Raw genomic sequence first — 19,829 nt, 5'->3', positions numbered from 1 at the left:
GTCTTATTATCGGCACAGAGGTGGCCATTAAGTGAACTGTGGCCATTTTAATTTGTGGTTTGGCTCATTTGGTCCCATTTGTTTACATGGAGAGGGTGGGGTTTATGACGTGTACTGCATTCAGCCACCAGGGGGCGATCGAAAAAATCTGTCTCACTTTTTTCAGAACTTTGATTAAAATTTTTGTTGTAGGATTTAATTAGTTGACTTTGCGAGACTATTGGTTAAGAGAATACTTTAATAGACATCACAGTTGCTCTTTCTCATGGAGCCAGATCAGTCTCAAAAATAATACATTTATGTAATAAATTTCATACACGCACAGCACAATTCACATTTACAAAATCCAATTTGTAAATTCAAAACAAATCATAATTAGAGCACACAGTTTCTGAATTTACAAGTAAAAATCCAATATTTTCACCAAGTGAATTGGATTTTTGTGTTTTTGAATCATGTTTTGAATTTATGAATTGGATTTGTGTATTTACAAATTATCTTTTTTTTACATGAATTAGATTTGTGTGTTTTTAAATCTTTTTTAAATTTACAAAGTGGATTTGTGTACTTTTTAATCGTGTTTTAAATGTATGAATTGGATTTGTGTATTTTTTAATAGTTTTTTTTGAATTCACAAATTGGATTTGTGGGTTTTTAAATCGTTTTTGGAATTTATGAATTAGATTAGTGCATTTGCGAATTTTCTTTTTTTTTTTGAATTTACGAATTGGATTAGAGTATTTACAAATAGTTTTTTTTTACCTTACGCATTGGATTTGTGCGTTTTTGAATCATTTTTTGAATTCACGAATTGGATTAGTGTATTTACGAATAGTTTTTTTTTTAATTTACGAATTGGATTAGAGTATTTACAAATAGTTTTTTTTTTTTTACTTACGAATTGGATTTTTGTGTTTTTGAATCGTTTTTTGAATTCACAAATTGGATTAGTGTATTTATGTATTGTTTTATTGAATTTGCAAATTGGATTAGAGTATTTACAAATATTTTTTTATTTAGAAATTGGATTTGTGTGTTTTCTTGAATCATTTTTTCGAATTTATGAATTGGATTTGTGTATTTTTTAATAGTTTTTTTACATTTATTTATTGGAATTGTGTATTTATGAACTGTTTTTTTTATTCACGAACTGGATTTGAGTTTTTGAATCGTTTTTTTTTTTTTTACGAATTGAATTTGTGTACTTTTTAATCGTGTTTCAAATTTATGAATTGGATTTGTGTATTTTTTCGTTGTTTGAATTTCAGAATTGGATCAGTGAATTTACAAATTGTTTTTTTGAATTTGCGATTTGTATTTGTGTTTTTGAATCATTTTTTGGATTCACAAATTGGATAAGTAAATTTACGAATTGTTTTTTTTTATTTACAAATTGGATTTGTGTGTTTTTAAATCGTTTTTGACATTTTCGAATTGGATTTTGTACATTTTAATCGTGTTTTGAATATCTGAATTGAATTTGTGTGTTTTTGAATTTACGAATAGGATTTTTTAAACTTGAGTTGAGTTGCGGATGAATGAACCATGGTTTTTAAATGTAATATTTTTGAGACTGATCTGGCTCTATTCTTTCTGCTTTTTAAAATTGTATCGAACTTATTTTTCGACACAAAAGCTTGCTGTTTTCCGTGAATGTGTGAGACTTTAGCAGCAGCTACAGAAAAATATGCCACAATAAAAGGCAAAACGGTTTGCAAACGACAAACCAGCAGCATGTTAATAGTGTGGTCAATACATTAAAATAGTGGGGGAAAACACAAATAAAATTAAACAACATTTTTTTATTTACAAATAGCCACGTAACTGAAGAAAGGAAGCAAGGCTCTCTGAAGTTTCATTTTAAATTTTGTTATAAGCTCTACACAAACTTGCTATAAAAAAGAAAACAATACAACAAATAATCTCTTTAAATTTAAAAAATGTCAGCCTCACTTTCCAGAATTTAGCTGTAGACTATAAAGATTTGACTGTAGTTTAAATGCATACGTTCGTAGACATTACAGTAGCTATAGATATTTTTATTAAACTGGTGGAAAAAAAACAAATAAAGTTTAATAACCAAATAGCCACGCCCATTTTACTTGAAAAACGGAAGCAAGGCTATCGGAAGTGCGGAAACGTCACAGCTGTTTATTTTCCCAGCAAAACAGGATTTAAATTTAAATTTTACCCCCAAAGATGTTATTTTTTTATTTTGTTTCAAACAATTCATCTGTGGAATTTCTTATTAATCTTTTGATTTTTCGCTCCAATATTTTAATTGCAAAAAATGTCAAGATACAATTATAGTCGCAAAGGCGCTGAAGTTAATTGAATAGTAACCTTGCTGTCAATTGTGTAGGTTAAATCATAATATAATTGTAAAGGTTTCTATGTTGAAGCTGTGTTTTTATTTATTTAATTTCATTTATATTTAAGTTTATTTTATGTTATTAGTTACATTTGTATTTTTTCGGATGTCTTGTTTAAATTGTATATTTGCTGTTGTATAAATAAAATTAAAAAACGGCCCGAAACCATGAAAATACGTATACAGGCGTTCATAAACAACGAAGGAATGTTTCTTTTTAAGTTTTGTTATAAGCTCTTCACACATTTGCTATAAAAAAGGAATATAATACAAGTAGTCCCTTTAAATTTGCTAACAGCAACTCAGCAGTGTGTTGTCAAATATATCAGTATAATTCTCCTTTGTTAGACTTTAGAGTGTCTAAAATCCGATAACAAACAACAGTGAGTGGCTTCAACGTAAATAATCATTAAAAAGCAAAGAAAGCCTGCGGTCTGATACTACAGGTGTCTTGAAGCAGCGCCTACGTCGCTATTCCAATGGATTTGGCGGGTCGTATTCAAATCCGGATGACGCATACCGTCACGTCCACCAATGGGAGGAGAGGGGGGCGTTCCCAACTATTTGTTCCAAACACGAATCCGGAGTGCGAGGCTCTTTTTCGCAGGTATGTAGCAGCTGGGCAAAAGAAAACAAATTTATTGTTGTCCTCTTTTGATCGAATGTAGGTTTCCATCGGTGTTTGAGTGCTTTCTGCAGAGGCTCGCTCGGTCAGGGGCTTTGAGTGTGTTAATCGGGCTGTTTGTTCGATCATGGCACATTAAGGGGAGGAAAAAGGGGCAAAGCTTTGGCCAACTGAAGCCCCGGAGAAACGTGTATGTTTGTGTTATGACACACAAACCCGTCTGCGTGTTTCACGAGGGCTTTCCGAACTTGTTTTTGATCTGAAAGCAGATCTGTGGCTCTGTCTGCTGTTCAGAGGGGGAGGGATGAGGTGCTCAAACACGGTTAGACATTTTCCCCTTCAGTCTCCCAGTAAACAAAGAATATTGGATCAGCTGGCGTGTTTGTGCTGTAATATGTGATCGGATCTCTCGTTTCAGACCTTCGCACGATCGCACAGAGAGTCCGTGTTTATGCGATCAGATTTTTAGTTCCCATTTTGACTTTGGGTCTGATTACTAAAGGACAACATGTCATGATAGAGGCGTGTGTGTTGCTGGTGTCATGTTCGAGTGTTCTTGTTTAACCCAATAATCGTGCGATCTTGACAAATGTCCCCGGTAAACGTTTGACGGTGTTTATATGCGGATCTTTTGTTCGCTGTCGTGTTGTCGCGCTCGCGAACATGCTGAATATTTGCGCGCTTTGCGTCGAAATCAGTCCCAACTTGTTTATTGTGTCAGTTTGCGCTGTTTTGCTTCGGGTTGTGTTTTGTTTTGTCGGTATTTTAAGCGAAACGCTGTGCACGCATTCACTCGCACGCCTCAGCGCTGACTGACTGCGGACGGACGGGGCGAGCCGAGGAATCCCGGGCACTAGCTTAGGCTCCGCCTCTCGTGGGTGGAGTCTGGCAATATGAGCCTCACGTCATACATAACGCCCACTTACTGCGTCTGACCAATCAGAATCAAGGATTACCCCTGGTAAACACCCATTTGGCGTTGCGTCACGCCTTACGCGTTCTCTGAGCGCCTATCCAATCAGAGCTTGCTATTCCATAAGAGGCGGTTATTTAAGGTAGTTCGTCGTTGCGATTGGCCAACTTTCCTGAGGGGGCGTAAAGACTGACGTAACCTCAGACAGGAAGTTCTGAAAACGATTAGATGTTTGATGCATCGATTTAATGAGCGAAATCCCAGATGATAATCGCGCGCTATAGTATAGTTTATCCCGATCAGATCGCGACTTATTTGTTTGGTATGAAAAGAAAATGAGGTGCTCAAAGACACCAGCCGTTCGCTCTTGTGTGTGTCTGTGTGTGTAAAACACTGGCGGGTTTTGGCTCAACCCCCCGAATAATGCTAATATGTTGTTTGAATGACAGATTTGAACGTTCAATAAAAAGACATCCTAATGGCGTCTGCCAAGCAAAGAGCCAATCAGCGAACATATGGGCGGAGCCTGTGCGCAAAGCCCAAGTTAGCCCCGCCCCTCTCCAGCGCTTGTTTTCAACAGGATTTTCTCCGTTAGTTGATTTTAAAACTACATTTTAATGTGTTTTATCCGTGTTTCACGCAGAATTTTAGCATTTCAGCGATATTTTAACTGCTTTGGTGAACTGCAAGCGCAGCTAACATAAGCGGGTGAGTCTAAGAGCTATAAAATAACCGTTTTATCCAATTCTAATCCAACTTTTTCCCTCTCAATACATGTTTTCTGTCAGTCAGAACCTTCCGACTCGTAGTTTTCATCTTTGCTTTGATAAAAATGAAATTCCTGACCAAACTTCGTCACTTTTAGTCTCGTGTTAGCAAGTTAGCATTATCTGTCAGCATGTGCAACACACACGTACGTAACTGTTAATCTACCGCATGTATGTATACAGACGACACACCTCGTGCACATTTATATGCACATACTGTACTTCCACACACCAATATAAAAATATATTTACACATACGCTCACGTTCACACACTCACCACCATGCACGTGCATATACACCCCCACACACACTCTCTTCAGGATTTATTAGTTGAGTTTGAATAAATTGCTATTGCTAATATTTGTTATCTCCTATAAAGCAGGGGTGCCCAAACGTTTTTAGTATGAAGGGGCCAAAACTAGGTATAATTGAGAGCTTTGGGCCGAAAGTAAATATACTAAATTGTGTTACATTAAAGTTGCCATGGGTAATTTTCAAATTTATACCATAATATATTTTAAAGTAAATAGAAAACATTTCTTTAAATTGTATTAACTAATGTAATATAACTTTTTAAGTGGTAACTTATTACGATAAAAACATAAACAACCACATTTATAACAATGTGCTGTTTAATGCTGAATACGAGGGTTTCTGCATGGTCTTAAAATGTCTTAAATCTCAAAATGTAAATTTTAGGCCTTAAAAAGTCTTACATTTACTGAAATATTGTGTTGTAGGTCTTATATCTTTTTTTAAACAGGTCTTAACTTTCCTTTGTTTATGTATTGCTGCTCAATCTGACCCAAACCCATACAACCACCAACAATAATCTCAATAAAACTTTAAACTTTTTATTTAAAAAGGTCTTTTTTAACTCTATTTATCATAATGGTTTAATTATTTTCCTTACAGTAACATTTGTTTAAAGGTTCTCCATGTATTTACTGCTGAGGACACCGACCTGGACAGATTGCTATGCATGGATTTAGTTTATTAAAGTTTTTAAAACTTTTAAAACATTTGTTCATTTTTTTTTTATTTAAAGTAAGTTTATGTTGAAAAAAAGTGTATGGATACAAGTAAATTTTTTTTTAAATTTATTTAATTTTATTATTATTATTATTATTATTACTATTGTTTTTGATAGGGCACATAAAAATCTTTTCCATCTGGGCCATTTGAAAAATTCCTTAGCCTTTAGCCCTGTATAAGTTTAAAATTTCATTCATGATGGTCTTAAAAAGTCTTAAATTTAACTCTGTGAAACCTGCAGAAACCCTGAATACACTAGTCAAGCAGAATCTGTCTTTGCCTTCATTTGCTCAGTCTCTGCAATGTTGGCTGACAGTGTGTGTACATTTAAACAAAATCTGATTCATTTACACCATTTAATTGAAACCTGGAAATTGGTCAAAATAACAAATGTTTTCATTTGTTGCGGATGAAAATCTGGGATATTCCACCAAATATAGATTTATTTTTAGCTCTTCTGAAGTTAAAGGTGCAGTAGGTGATCTTCCACAATGCTAACGGCTTAGCATAAATCTCTGTATCACCCCCCCCCCCCCCCCCCCCTCCCCCTTTGTCATGAATCCTCTGTCATGTGTTAAAAGCGACTAGTGCTTGTCCGGCGGCGTTCAAGCCAAACTGACATGCTATTTCAAAGTGAATATTAGAGCTGCATGGTGAATATAGGAAGAGACTAGGCGGAATAGCGGTATTTACTTGTGTTTTGTTGTTAAACTAATTAAAATCTACATTATCGTAGTTGTATAAATCTGCATTTGCTGACAGACAGTTTGAGCTACTTATCGGAATTATGGAGAGATGTCAGCCCTCTATTTAATTGGATGAATTTTTTTTTTGTTTTATGCCTTACCCAAAATATACAAATACATATAAATACATTTAAATCATTTACTGTAATCATTACTATTAGACTGTGAAGAGACTTTCAACCAGCACAACAAAAAATGTTTCTGAAGACAATCACCTACTGCACCCTTAAATGTTGGTTTTGTGTCATCTAAACACGAATGAGATCAAGTATGAAGTGTTATTTTGAACAATTCGATTTTTTCCCATAGATTTACAGGCTCATACACTTGATCTGCATTAGGCATTAGGATTCTGACGGTATGAAAACCTTGAATAAAAATATCACGGTTTCTCAGTATTGTGGTTACTGCTCTAAAATATATTCTTTTATTATGCCTGGGTAAAAAAAATCCCCTTTGAACACAATATATTTTAGTATGAGAAAATTGTTAAATATTTTTGGGCAATAAACATGTCAGGCTGAATAATTTAAACGAATCATCGACTTCTGCTGTCTTAATTAGTTTAAAAAATAGGGCAAGGGCCTAACGATACGATACATATCGCGATACATGGGTCACACTACAATATACGATACGATATATCACGATACAATAAATATTGTGATATATTGCAATAGTTTGTATTAGTATGTGTGTCATGTTATATTGACAACTTGAAGTCAGCAGACAAATTAAAATTCTAATTCCAATTTATTTTCCATACATTTCAATTCATTAGAACTGCACAGTGTTATCGAACAGAGAACTCACTGAACTGTATTAAACGCATATTGTTATTTAACACTGAACTAAAATGAATATGCCGCTAAAGTCACATATAAATTAAATAAACAATTTATAAAAAAAAATTAAAATGCATCAAGTAAACGTAAAACTGGAACACAGTGCTCTAATATGCGGTAAACTAGGCTATTAGAAACTGACAGTGCGACTGACAGCATCGTGAACATTTTGCTGTGAAAACTGGTCGCACATAGGTAAACTGATGGCTTGCACGAAACATTTTACATGCAACATGCCGGCCTTCTGTGCTGCCGTGGTCATGTTTGACGCGTTGTCTGTTACAACGACAAGTCCTTCCAATTGATGTCCCATTCTTCCTATGCAGTTTTCAGTAACTCTACAATGTTAGTTGAGGTAGACGGAAGCTTGTTGATGATGTTATCCAGTGTAGTTTGCCTCGAATCAAGAGGTTTCGGTTGAGGTCGCAGTGCCGCTAATACATCTGCGTGGTGTCTTGTTAAGTGATAACGCAAGTTCGTAGTGTTTCCCGAATATTTTAAGATAGATTTGCAAAGCTTGCAAATGGCATTTTTTGTCTAATTCAGTACTCTGGTATAGTGTTAAAGCCAAAGTGCAGCCACACGTCAGCTCTAAAAGCTGGAGGCTCCTTTATATTTTCCACTATGCTCACTCTTGCTTACTGCTGATACCATACTACTTAGCGTTTTGTTGATAGCGAGTTAGCGACATCTACTGGAGCAAAGAAGGAGGTTGTTTGGCGCAACATGAATCGATACTTCAGGTTGGACTATCGATACACTATCGTGAAATAAATTATCGCGATAGTTAGATATATCGATGTTTTTGCACTGCCCTATTCAAAAACACAGATTTCTTTTCAATTTAAAGCAGCATCTTTGGAGATCTTTTCTGCTGGAGATACTCTTGTCCTAAAAACGTAAATAACACAGCTTAGGTATGGTATAGCAGAACATTTTGCCGGTTTTAAAACCTTGACTTTTCCAAACCGCGGTGAAAACGTTTTATCGTCCCATGTCTAATCTACATCTATATACACACTCCTTATGCATTTATGAGCGCATTATTCACAACACAGCCCAGATAGCTGTCTAGACCAGTAGATATCCTGTTAGTAATGGTTTGGACTACAGCCAGATCTTGATGTTTCATAGTGCAAGTTGCTTGTTTGTCTTGTCTGTGTCAGGTCTTGGTGCCCTCTGAGTATGAGTACAGCATGAGGAGGCGTTTAGAGGATCAGGAGCCAGTGTTCACCCCACAACAACGCCGGCTTCCCGGCAGCACTGAGGGCTTCCAGCACAGGGTTCTGGCCCCAGCGCCTGCTGTATTCGAGGCGGTGGCTGACAGCATGCAGCCCACTCCAGGAATACAGTACCCGCTTCCTCAAGCATACCAGGTACAGACAAATGTACACATTAGGCCCCAAATATACTCACAGTGAAGTCCATTTTGTTCTTTGTTTTAGAATAAAACTAATTTGTATGCTGTTAACTATATATTGCTGAACAGTTTATGGTTTGAACATCAATTTCACAATATGTGTATCTGCAGGATTAGATTATTTGTTAAAGATTAAACGATAAAGAAATTAATAAATATTATTATTTTAAAATTATTTATACAATGATGACAATGCTGTTTTACATTTGATTTGTACAATATTTATAACTGAATACTGTTAGACTCCACAGAAAAACCATAAAGCACTGTTTATTTATTTATTTTTGCTGGTAATTTGTTATAATTTATGCAGATGCACTGCATAAAAACAGACTTGATCATCTCAGTCAATCTAAATAAATGACATTTTTTACAAATAAAGCTATTCAGATCATCTGGTGGAATTATATTCATATCGCAATGTACATCACGGCAAAACTAAATATCGCTGTGTCAGATTTTTTCTAACACTGAGTGCTGCATTTTCTCTAGATGAAAATTGAATGTGTGTTGCATGGTCTTCTTTCAATCACAAAGTAAACATACAACTTAAATGGCAACGGTGAGAAAGCAGCAGTGAAGAAAGCATCAGAAATTAGCAATGCAAATCTGTTTGCACAAACTGCAATTCCCCACTCCAGATGAAGTCATGTGACGCTATTTCATGTGACGCTATTATTTACAGCACATTAGACAATATGTACAGCTTTTACAGCTCTAATTAATGTGTTCCCACTGCATTTAGTTAATTTAGAGTGATTCCAGAGTCTAGAATCTGGCTAAATAAGCAATGCTATAAACTAAAGTCAGAGTGTCCACGGGGTCTTAATGTCTTGAATTTCAGACACAAAATATTAGGCCTTAAAAAGTCTTAAATTGACTGAAATATGGTCTTGTAGGTCTAAAATAATTTTAAGCAGGTCTTAATTTTTTTTTGTTTATGTAAAGCTTACCCAATCGATCAAACACACATCCAATCACCAACAAAAATATCTAAATAAAAATCCAAAATCAAACAAAATGTGCTCAGGGGAACTTAATTAATGTGTCGGTGCTCTTTGGGTATGGGATTCATCAGAATAAACAGCAATTATCAGTCCAAAGCACTCGAAAAATGTGGACATTTAAAAAAAAAAAAAGCCTTTATTCACATGGCTAATCCTTAAAAAAACCTAAGCACTTCGGCAAAGAATTGCCTTAATTGCCTTAATTATATTTAGTTTTTAAAGATTTTTAAAAATGTTGTTAATGAAAAATATATGTATATTAGGGTTGGGCATCTAAGCTATAATGCTGATCCGATACGCATCTCGATACAAAGAATACGATCCGATATATTAGCGATACATTTGTGACATATTGCGATGCAACACGATACGATTCACACCCATATCACGATACGATGCGATAATTCAGCACTAACTAATTAGATCAAGTTTATGAGATGATGTGAAAGAGGATGCTGTGCCATTGAATGAGTTTGATTATTTATAAACCAAGCAAAACCAAGACTTTTTTTACAAACTGGCTCTTCTCTCAGAGCCAGAGTGTCAGTTTACAGTAGAGGGCCATTTTAGAACATATAGCACATATTATTTAAGTATTTTCAAGATAAACAGAATGTATAAGTGCAATATATATTAAAAAATATGTATATATTTGCACTCTTTCAACATAAATAAATTTAGCATTGCACAACAAGAATTGTGATTTAACTTTTCAACTATGAAAACAAGTTTTACAAAGATATTTTGCCACTGATTATTCAAAACTTAAGGTGGTGAACTAGCAGTGTTATGCTGCTTTGAAACATCTCTGTCACTGTAAACAACAGGCTAATAAAAATATAACAAACCAGCAATCTTCTTGCTGTGAGGTGGTCAAACTACCCACTGTGCCACCGTGACACCCAATTATTTTTATCATTATTATTATTAATATTATTATTATTATAATTTAATAAAATTAACAGGAGGAGGTGTTTAAAACCTTCGTTCTCCGTGACACTAGGCTGAATATCTTTGCAGATGAACAATGCAATAGCATTCGTTATTGGCGTAGAGCGAGCAGAACTGTTGCGCATGGAAAAAAAAAACTTGCAATGCTTTTCTCACCACTTTTGGAGCTGGTTGAAGCAGTGCGAAAGCCGGGGATGCAGAAACACTGGAAGATGCTTCCACAACAACACCGTGGCGCCGCTTCAAGTGAGATTTCAGATTAGTCGTACTGCCCGCGTATTTTACAGATGCGCGGCACATTTTGCAAATTGCATCTGTCCTGTCATGTCGTCCATCCTTAAATCCATAATGTTGCTTGCCATACTTTAGATTTAAAACTCAGTGGGGAATAAAATGTTTGTTTTGCTTCTCGCGCTTTCTGAGGGCGCACCACTAGCTTCATCCGCACACCTGATACACTGAGTTGTAGTGTGTGCACATCCGCAAATCCGTTGCTAAGGCTTACTTTATGTAGGTCGATTAAATTATGCGCCAAAAACAGGTTGACAACACTTGTTAGTAAATAAAAAATACATTCTATATTAAAACTATAAGCTGTATCTCGGAAAAATCGATGCATCTCGCAAAAACCGATGCATCTCGATTTGCTTCCAAAATTTCATTCATCCTCTGCTGCTCAACCGATGCACTCGCATCGTGCACGCGCATGACCGCGTATCGATACATATCGGTTAATCTTCCCATCCCTAATGTATATAACTAGGGTCTACTTGTTTATTAATTCATTTATTTTCTTGTCGGCTTAGTCCCTTTATCCAGCAAGTTTTTACGCCGCGGATGCCCTTCCATCTCTGGGAAACATCCACACACATTCACACACACGCATTCATACACTACGGACAATTTAGCCTACCCAATTCACCTGTACCGCATGTCTTTGGACTGTGGGGGAAACAGGAGCACCTGGAGGAAACCCACGCGACCCAGCGACCTTCTTGCTGTGAGGCGACAGCACTACCTACTGCGCCACTGCCTCGCCAGTGGGTCTACTTGTTTCGACACATTATTTTAAATATATGGATAAGAAATAACTCATTAGAGTTTTAGACAAAAATTAACACATTTATCCAGCAATTATTATATACTTTGAGTCAAATGGACAACAATCTCATTTGAGCTTTTTATAAATATGCTCATGTCAATCATAAAACTATGAGATAAAACGGAAGAAGAATCTTTGTCCTTGTTATTCAAAGTCAGGTTATTATGAGTGTGTTAATGTGAACAATGAGCCTGGTCCTCTCTCTTCGCAAGGGGGTCAAAGTCTGGAGTCTGCTACGGCAAAAACGTGAGGCGCGCAGGGCGCATAAGCAGCGCGCAAAACCCGTTAATAAACCATTCAACAACATTACAACTGTTGTAAAAGCCGTTAGTAAACCATTCAAAAGAGGCGCCTCTCAACGCATAAAGCACATTCGGTGTGATCAGCCCTTTAGTCTTTAAAAACAGCAACACTTTCTGTCTAAAATTGGTTAAGAAGTATTTTGTTGTCCTTTCTTTCTTAAACACACAGTCAGTTTTCCTTTTTTTTTCTTTTGCCTGACTCATTTTCAGTCATTAACGGTCAAGTGCATTTTAATATCCAAGAGTGTGTTCTAATTTTACTGGTTGCGCTAACTGTACCGCGTGCAATACTGCCATCACATGGTGTTCACTTGTAATTGCATCATTAATTTACTAATTCTGAACCAAACCGTTATGCTGCGTTAACACCAGATGCAGAACGCGCATCAAGCGTGAGTGATTTACATGTGAAGTCAATGCAAACGCGCAAATTGACATCCTGCAGCGCGATACAAATGACACGTATTGCGCGAATGGCGCGGTGCAAATTGAGCGTTTTACGCGTTTGACGCGAATTCCTCGAGTTCTCAAGCGGAACTCAAGCGGACATTCGCGCCACGTTAACCGATCAGGAGCTTGATGAAAGTGTTCAGCGGGCCGCATATGGCCGTAGTTTGCCCACCTGTGGTGTAGAGGATATTATTAGGTCTTGAAGCAATATTTAGCGAGTGTTCTAAGTTGTAAATCGGTCAGATTTGACCTGAACACGAGAGGATTAATAATAACCATCAAACAAAAATAGAAGTAACTTTAACTTAAATTACTTGAACAAATAAAAAATCTTCAAAAATCTATAAAAACCTTTTATTTCAGCATGTTGCCGAGAAAAGGTTTATAATTTTTTATTTAGTTTTACTTTAGACTACAAACGATATAGACATATTGTTTCAAAAACTAATAAAAAAAGACCAAAAAAACATACGAAATTACTAAAACATTCAAATTAGAACCGAAAGTTTGTAATAGAAACAAAGTCTGTGCGATTAATCGGAATCGAATTACAATCGCAATTTGAAACATTGTAATTAGTTAATTGCAAGGGGCTGCAATATGAAATATGTTTGTATTATTTAATTTTCCCCACGCAGAGCAAATGTGTGGCTTCCGGCTGTGTGTGGCAGTCTTACTAGCCAATTGAGTGAGCAAACTTAAACACTATAGAATACCAAACCGTGTCACTCGTATAGTTTTGAATGGGGAAAAGTGTATTGGTCAATATGGAAAATGAAGCCCACCTACTTGTACAGGAACCAATCAGTGATCCCCATAGTCTGAGGAATCTCTGGCGGAGGGACTCAGGCCAGATGTGAGTTTTTGCAGAGTTTGTGTGATCCAAATATTTAGAATTGAAATTAGAGGCGGTTGTTGTTTTATTTTATTAGTGTTTCCTAATATGAAAGTTAATCATAAACTTGGCAAGTAGTTTTGGAGAATATGATGTTTTCCCATTCAAACAGAATGCCCGAGTATACTGTCCGAGAGGCGTTTCAAAGATGGCCGTCGAGTGAAATGACTTGCCTAAGAGGGACTTTGGCACACTTTCGTTCTGCCCAATCAAAATTGCGCAACCGAACTACGCACACAATAAATAAAAGAAAACAAACTGGAAACACTGACAAGTGGCATTATGATGTCTGCTGCTTCAGAAGCATTAATAGACAAATTAATATCAGAGAAAAACAGCATTTGAGCTGAAGCTTTATTACGAAATTAAATCATAAATCCAATCGCAATCGCAATATCTGTCAAAAAATCACAATTAGATATTTTCCTCAAATCGCACAGCCCTAATAGAAATCCTATAACACTAAAGCCATGCAGAAAAATTATTACATTAAGTAAATTGAAGCTTAACTCATCCGTAATCCAAAATACAAAACTAATATTGAAGCGTCAGTATATTTATTTACAGTAGTGCGATAATAAGGTAGCACACATCAGACACATTTATATCTGTTATTTCGAAATGGGCTTTATGCTGTACAATGAGTTTTGCTTTCACTGTAAGATCTCTTCATTTAAATGCCTTGCTTCACATTTCGCCTTCAATAAGAATCTAATGCTTATTCTAGCCTAGTAAGGAGGGTTTGTTATGATTATGAAACGTATTCCTACATTATTAATGAGGTCTTTCCTCCGATGCTGTTTTTAGGTGTCCACAGTGGCCCAGAGCTCCAGTGGTCACAGTCACACTCCTAGTCCGGCGGTGCACAGCGGGCCGCATCACCATGGCCCGGCGGCGGCTCAAGCCCACGCTCCTGCACCCGTACAGGGTCACGCTCATCCGCCCACCCCGTCTGCATCCACACAGGGCCAGCAGCAGTTCCAGAGACTCAAGGTGGGCCGGCTTTTGTGTCCTGGTTCTTGTGTAGGCAACAGATCTTTTGTCTTTGATTTGTTGCTTGAAAATGATTAATAAAAAATACGTTTTTAACAATATTATTGTTTCAGCATTAGCATTGCAATGGTTTAATCAGGGTTGTAAGGGTCCATCTATTAGTCTAATGACGGAACTAACAGCATGGGTGAAGGTTAAATGCGTGTAAGCACTTCTGAAAAGAAGTATTTTTATTTGTTAGAATTCACTTTCATTTTTATTTCAGCTCCGAATTTAATCTGATTTCAAGAAACTAGCCGCATTCATAAATGAGGAATGAATTTAGATATTCGATTATATTTTAAACATCTCGTCTTTTCATTTAATGTTTCATCGTTTACCCGAAACCGCTTAGAGTCAGTGTGCTGGCCAGTTACATCTGCTCAAGGACACATCCTCGCCAGTTCTGGTTCTTAGATAGAGGATATAACTAAACTAATTTCCTAAACTAAACTAAGTAATAGTAGGCCACCCTATGCTTGCTCATACATAACGAAAGTTTGATTTAGCCTCTATATTATGTCATACTAAGTCAGTGATTGTTAGAAATCAACAGGTCTCTAATGCTGCACCTATGCTTCATTCATTGAGCCTGAATGGATTAGCAGTCCTGCTCAAAGGCTGCGGAAACATCAGCCTAAACAATCTACTAGATTTAAATGATTTCAGTAGAACATAAAACATATCAAATAAAACATTTTAATTGTCAGGTAAAGATTTTTAATGCCAATTCACATACTTAAACAATAATTAGCCAATTCAGAAATGTGCAACATCAAATACCCAAAGATACATTAAAGAGTTGGAGATTAATGCCTGATCGTATGGAGGGACGTTGCAGGATTTAAGTCTTGATGCAGAGCTCAGATACTCACAATCTGCAACGGCGGCTGAGCAGCACCATGTTATTCAAAGTTTAGTCATACACTGTAAAACAATGTGGGGTTCCACATAATTCATTCATGCTGTCCCAACACAAATCAGTTAACTAATTTTAAATGAATTGAACATAAAAAAAAAATTTAGTGATGCTACAATTTGGATCGGATATCGGTTCAATACCGCATACAGAAAAATATGGAAATAATCGACTAGTGAGTATACTAGTGGCCTAAGACTTTTGCACAGTGCTATATATATGAAATTTAAAAGTCTTTGCTGCGCAAATTGCCACAGTGTAAATCGCAATAAGTTCGTTGACATTCTGTATTAGTATTTATAATACTTGGTTAACACCTAAAACTCTCACCTGAAGTTACCTGATTAAAGATGTCATTTTTTCACACAGCGAGAATTAAATCAGCCTTTTCAGTGATGCTCTGCATGTATGCAGTTCTTGCTTTAAATATTTTTTGATGGAATATTACACATGCTTTATACCCGGTTGTTTTGGTTTTATGGAGGATTTTTTTGCCTCCATTTTTGTTTTGGGATGTCTGTCTTTGACCAGAATTCCCTGGTAGAAGAGCTCTTGTATCTAATTGGGAGTTTCCTGGATATATACATTTAGGGTGCTTTCACACCTGTGAATCGATTCAGTTGTTCCGAAACAGAGATTAAAATTGTTACGTTCTTGCTCTTTGCTCTTGGAGCAGTTCGCTTTCACACTGCAAAGTTTCTAAACGGACCAAAAGAGCTAAAACAAGTCACATGCGAGTAAACTCTCCTCACATTGGTCAGAGTGTCAGGGTTTATTTTGCAGCGTCCCGCTAAGCTGTCAGGAGAGGTGGTGGTTTGTTGGTGATTGACAGGGTGCGCGCGCGACGTGTCAGAGAAAAGACGCGGTGGGGAGGGGTGAGAAGTGTGCGCGACGATGCCTATTTGAGGACCGGGAGGGAGACGCGAGATTACCGGGAGATCATCACTCGTTTGCGGGCATCCGGAGACTCGCGAAACTTCCCGCCCTACTCATAAATCTCTCTTCATATAGCCGTATGCCTATTACATATCCATAAAACACTGTGATATAACCGCGCTCGGATGGGATCGCTTTCTCACTGCAATCGAACCGCTCCAGGGTTCGTTTCAATCGAGCCGAGACCACCTCATTCAAGCGATCTCGGAGCGATTAATTTGGCGTGGAACAGAGCGCGATTACCCTGTTCACATATGCCAAACGAACCGCGCTAACTGGGCAAACGAGACGCGTTCCGAAACAAAAGTGTAGGTGTGAAAGCACCCTAAATAATTAAAAATGTATTCCTGCGGTAACAGCCGTGTGTTAGATAAACTGTTGTTTTTGTAGGTGGAGGATGCTCTGTCTTACCTGGATCAGGTAAAGCTCCAGTTTGGCAATCAGCCACAGGTCTACAATGACTTCCTGGATATTATGAAGGAGTTTAAATCTCAGAGGTGAGGTTTTCAGATGTAGGAGAACAAACGTTTATTAAACTTCTGTTTTTAATTGTGTGTTTCAAAAGTTTTAACTTTTCCATGAACTAAAGTAAAATATATATATATTTTTATATTTATTTTTCAGCATTTAGCATCATAAGGATCAACATTTTGAGTTTGTCTTGTGGAAACCACCTTTTTGTTTTAGATGGTTCAAGTTTTAACTATTCGGCTTGTGATGCCTGATAATATATTGTGAGATTTTTTTTTCCTGTGATGAAAACCTGAATTCTCAGCATCATTACTTCCTTCTTTAGTGTCAAATAATCACTTTAAAATGGTGATTAGATTAATAATTCATTACACTTCATGCTCTCTCTCGTCTGCATTCTGCAGTATTGACACCCCAGGCGTAATCAGCAGGGTGTCGCAGCTCTTTAAGGGTCACCCTGATCTCATTATGGGGTTCAACACGTTTCTTCCACCGGGATACAAGATTGAAGTTCAGACCAATGACCTGGTCAACGTGACTACACCTGGTCAGATCCACCACATCACACCTCACGGCATCTCCGTGCAGAACATCCCCATCGTACCGCCTCCACCGCCCTCACAGCAGCAGAACCAGATCACCACAAACCCTCCCAATCTGGCAACCACACCTCCTGCTCAACCTGCACCCAAAACCAAGGTAATCAGTTGGAATGGGCTGAAAAAACTCTTCAATTTGAATAGATTTTAATTCACTTAATGTTGATTTTCTTTAAGTTGCAAGAGTCAGATTTTAGTCTGATGCTTGATTAAAAACTATTTGTAAGCTGTATACTGATGGTACTCAATATTAAGGCTGTAAAAGGAACCTCATGAAATTGAAAGTAGTCCCACAAACCTTTCACTGGAAGTTTACCATTAGCTGAAAAGCACTAGCTGTGCATACAGCCCACTGACCCTTTAATGTTCAGCCTGGATCAGGGTTACTAATGTTTCTCATCTCTCTCCAGCCTCTGCAGTCTCCAGTTTTGACTCCGAGCAGTCAGCCCAATCCGTCCATCCCTCCATACGCTTCTCCGCGTTCGCCACCGCTGCAGCCCAACACCCCGGTCAGCAGCATGCCTATCGCCCCGCCACTGCAGAACAACCAGCCCGTGGAGTTCAACCACGCCATCAACTACGTCAACAAGATCAAGAACCGCTTCCAGGGCCAGCCCAACATCTACAAGTCCTTCCTGGAGATCCTGCACAAATACCAGGTCAATGAAGAGTCTTAGAGGGACAGTTCACCCCCAAAAATCTGATTTATTCAGGAGTCTTTATTCTGTTAAAAGAAAGATAAAGAAGATATTTTGAAGAATGTTGGAAACTGGGAGCCGTTGATATCCATTACATTACATTTTGTTCTTTTACTGCTTGTCAACCAGCAATCAAATATATGAAAACATACGTGTGTGTGTGTGTGTGTGTGTGTGTGTGTGTGTGTGTGTGTGTGTGTGTGTGTGTGTGTGTGTGTGTGTGTGTGTGTGTGTGTGTGTGTGTGTGTGTGTGTGTGTTTAAATATATATACACACACACACACACGTATATAAGCAGCATAAGTTGTTTTGTTTTGCTATAAATAAATGGAAGTGAATGGGACCAAATATATAGACACATTAATGTTACAACAATCATGCCATACTTGCATTAAAAATTCCGGAAATTAAGCTTTGTAGTCGGGGGAAATTATGGATTTGTCAGTGAATTTGATATTTGGAAACCTTTAATTTACAGATTTCTTGTTTCGTTATTCAGAAGGAGCAGCGTAACGCTAAAGAAGCTGGCGGCAGCTACACCCCAGTTCTGACTGAACAGGAGGTTTACGCTGAAGTAGCTCAACTCTTCAAAAACCAGGAAGATCTGCTCTCCGAGTTCGGACAGTTCCTTCCGGACGCCAACAGCACTATGGTGAGTTTGGCTCTGGTCTGGTAAAAGCACTTTTAGCTTAGCTTAGCATAGATCATTGAATCAGATCAGACCATTAGCATCTGGTTGTAAAATGACCAAAGAGTTTCAGTCATTTTTGACCATTTTAAAACTCTCTTGCAATACTTTCCTCACTGCACATCTTTGATTGATCAAATTATCTGTACAGCATCATAGTTGTTTAAAAAAAAGGCATGTTTTCTCGATTAATAATCTCAGAGCTCTCAACACGTCTGTTTTTAAAGCTTTTTCAGTCATTATTTAAAAATCCTTTATAAGGATTATGGCTATATTGGGATTATGATATGTTTCCGTATGGAGAAAATAAATGATGTATTTACCTTGTAAACTGCTCCTTTACTCCAGTTTTAATGAAATCAAATATAAAACTTCAAGAACACTCTGTAACTGCTAACATGCTAATGTTAAGGGTCATTTTAATTGATGCATAGTCACAATTTATTTTGGTCAGTCACACTTTTGCATTTATTTTCTATTGCTTAAGTCAAACCTCTGACCAAGTGTTACTGGGGTAAATTGCATTGTAGAGAAGAAAATATACAGAGAAATTGCACTGGAATATGAAATTACTTAAAATTAAAAAGCTCGAAGTTTAGTTTAGATTTTACTTGTTAGAACAGTATTTTTATAACCTTGCTTATGATGTAAACTTTATTCACAGATGCACAGTTTAGTTTGTCCACTAGGTGTCAGCACTAAACCAGGCATAAACACACACAAAAAAAACGGATCGATAAAGGCCCTTTTCTTGAAGGATGTTGCATCAAAACCAAATGCAATATTGTCATATTGGAATCAATTTATGAGTGATGTTGATTGAAAAAAAGTTTGAGTTCTATCTAATCGCTATCTTTTAACAAACAAGGGTAAAGAGATTTTGTCACAGAATATATCCTGCCAAACAATAATAATATATAATAATATATATATTAATATATACATTTTAAAAAGATATAAATGTTAGGTGTAGCTTTTGCAATTAGAGGCCAGAAAGCACTGTTCATTTATTTTGGTATTGCCCTTATGTGTGATTTTGCCCCTATTGTGTTTTTT

At 37.0% G+C, this 19,829-nt stretch overlaps 1 protein-coding gene across 9 annotated transcripts in view; it reads left to right on the top strand.

The window, feature by feature from the left end:
• The first annotated feature begins 2,937 nt into the window (after positions 1 to 2,937).
• sin3aa (SIN3 transcription regulator family member Aa) overlaps positions 2,938 to 19,829 on the top strand; it is a 37,703-nt gene continuing 20,811 nt past the window's right edge. Inside the window, exons 1-8 of one of the 9 annotated variants that reach the window (XM_087310896.1) lie at positions 2,938 to 2,982; positions 4,702 to 4,717; positions 8,488 to 8,679; positions 14,238 to 14,423; positions 16,708 to 16,814; positions 17,193 to 17,487; positions 17,798 to 18,046; positions 18,585 to 18,737. In XM_087310896.1, coding sequence (XP_087167022.1) covers positions 8,500 to 8,679; positions 14,238 to 14,423; positions 16,708 to 16,814; positions 17,193 to 17,487; positions 17,798 to 18,046; positions 18,585 to 18,737 — 1,170 coding nt within the window. In that variant the 5' untranslated portion in view covers positions 2,938 to 2,982; positions 4,702 to 4,717; positions 8,488 to 8,499. 9 annotated transcript variants of the gene reach the window in all.

The sequence above is a fragment of the Danio rerio genome, chromosome 25, assembly GCF_052040795.2.
Source record: "Danio rerio strain M-AB ecotype USA chromosome 25, GRCz13ab, whole genome shotgun sequence".
Lineage (NCBI taxonomy): Eukaryota > Metazoa > Chordata > Actinopteri > Cypriniformes > Danionidae > Danio > Danio rerio.
The sequence above is the reverse complement of the archived record's forward strand: the minus strand, read 5'-3'. Positions and strand labels throughout refer to the sequence as shown.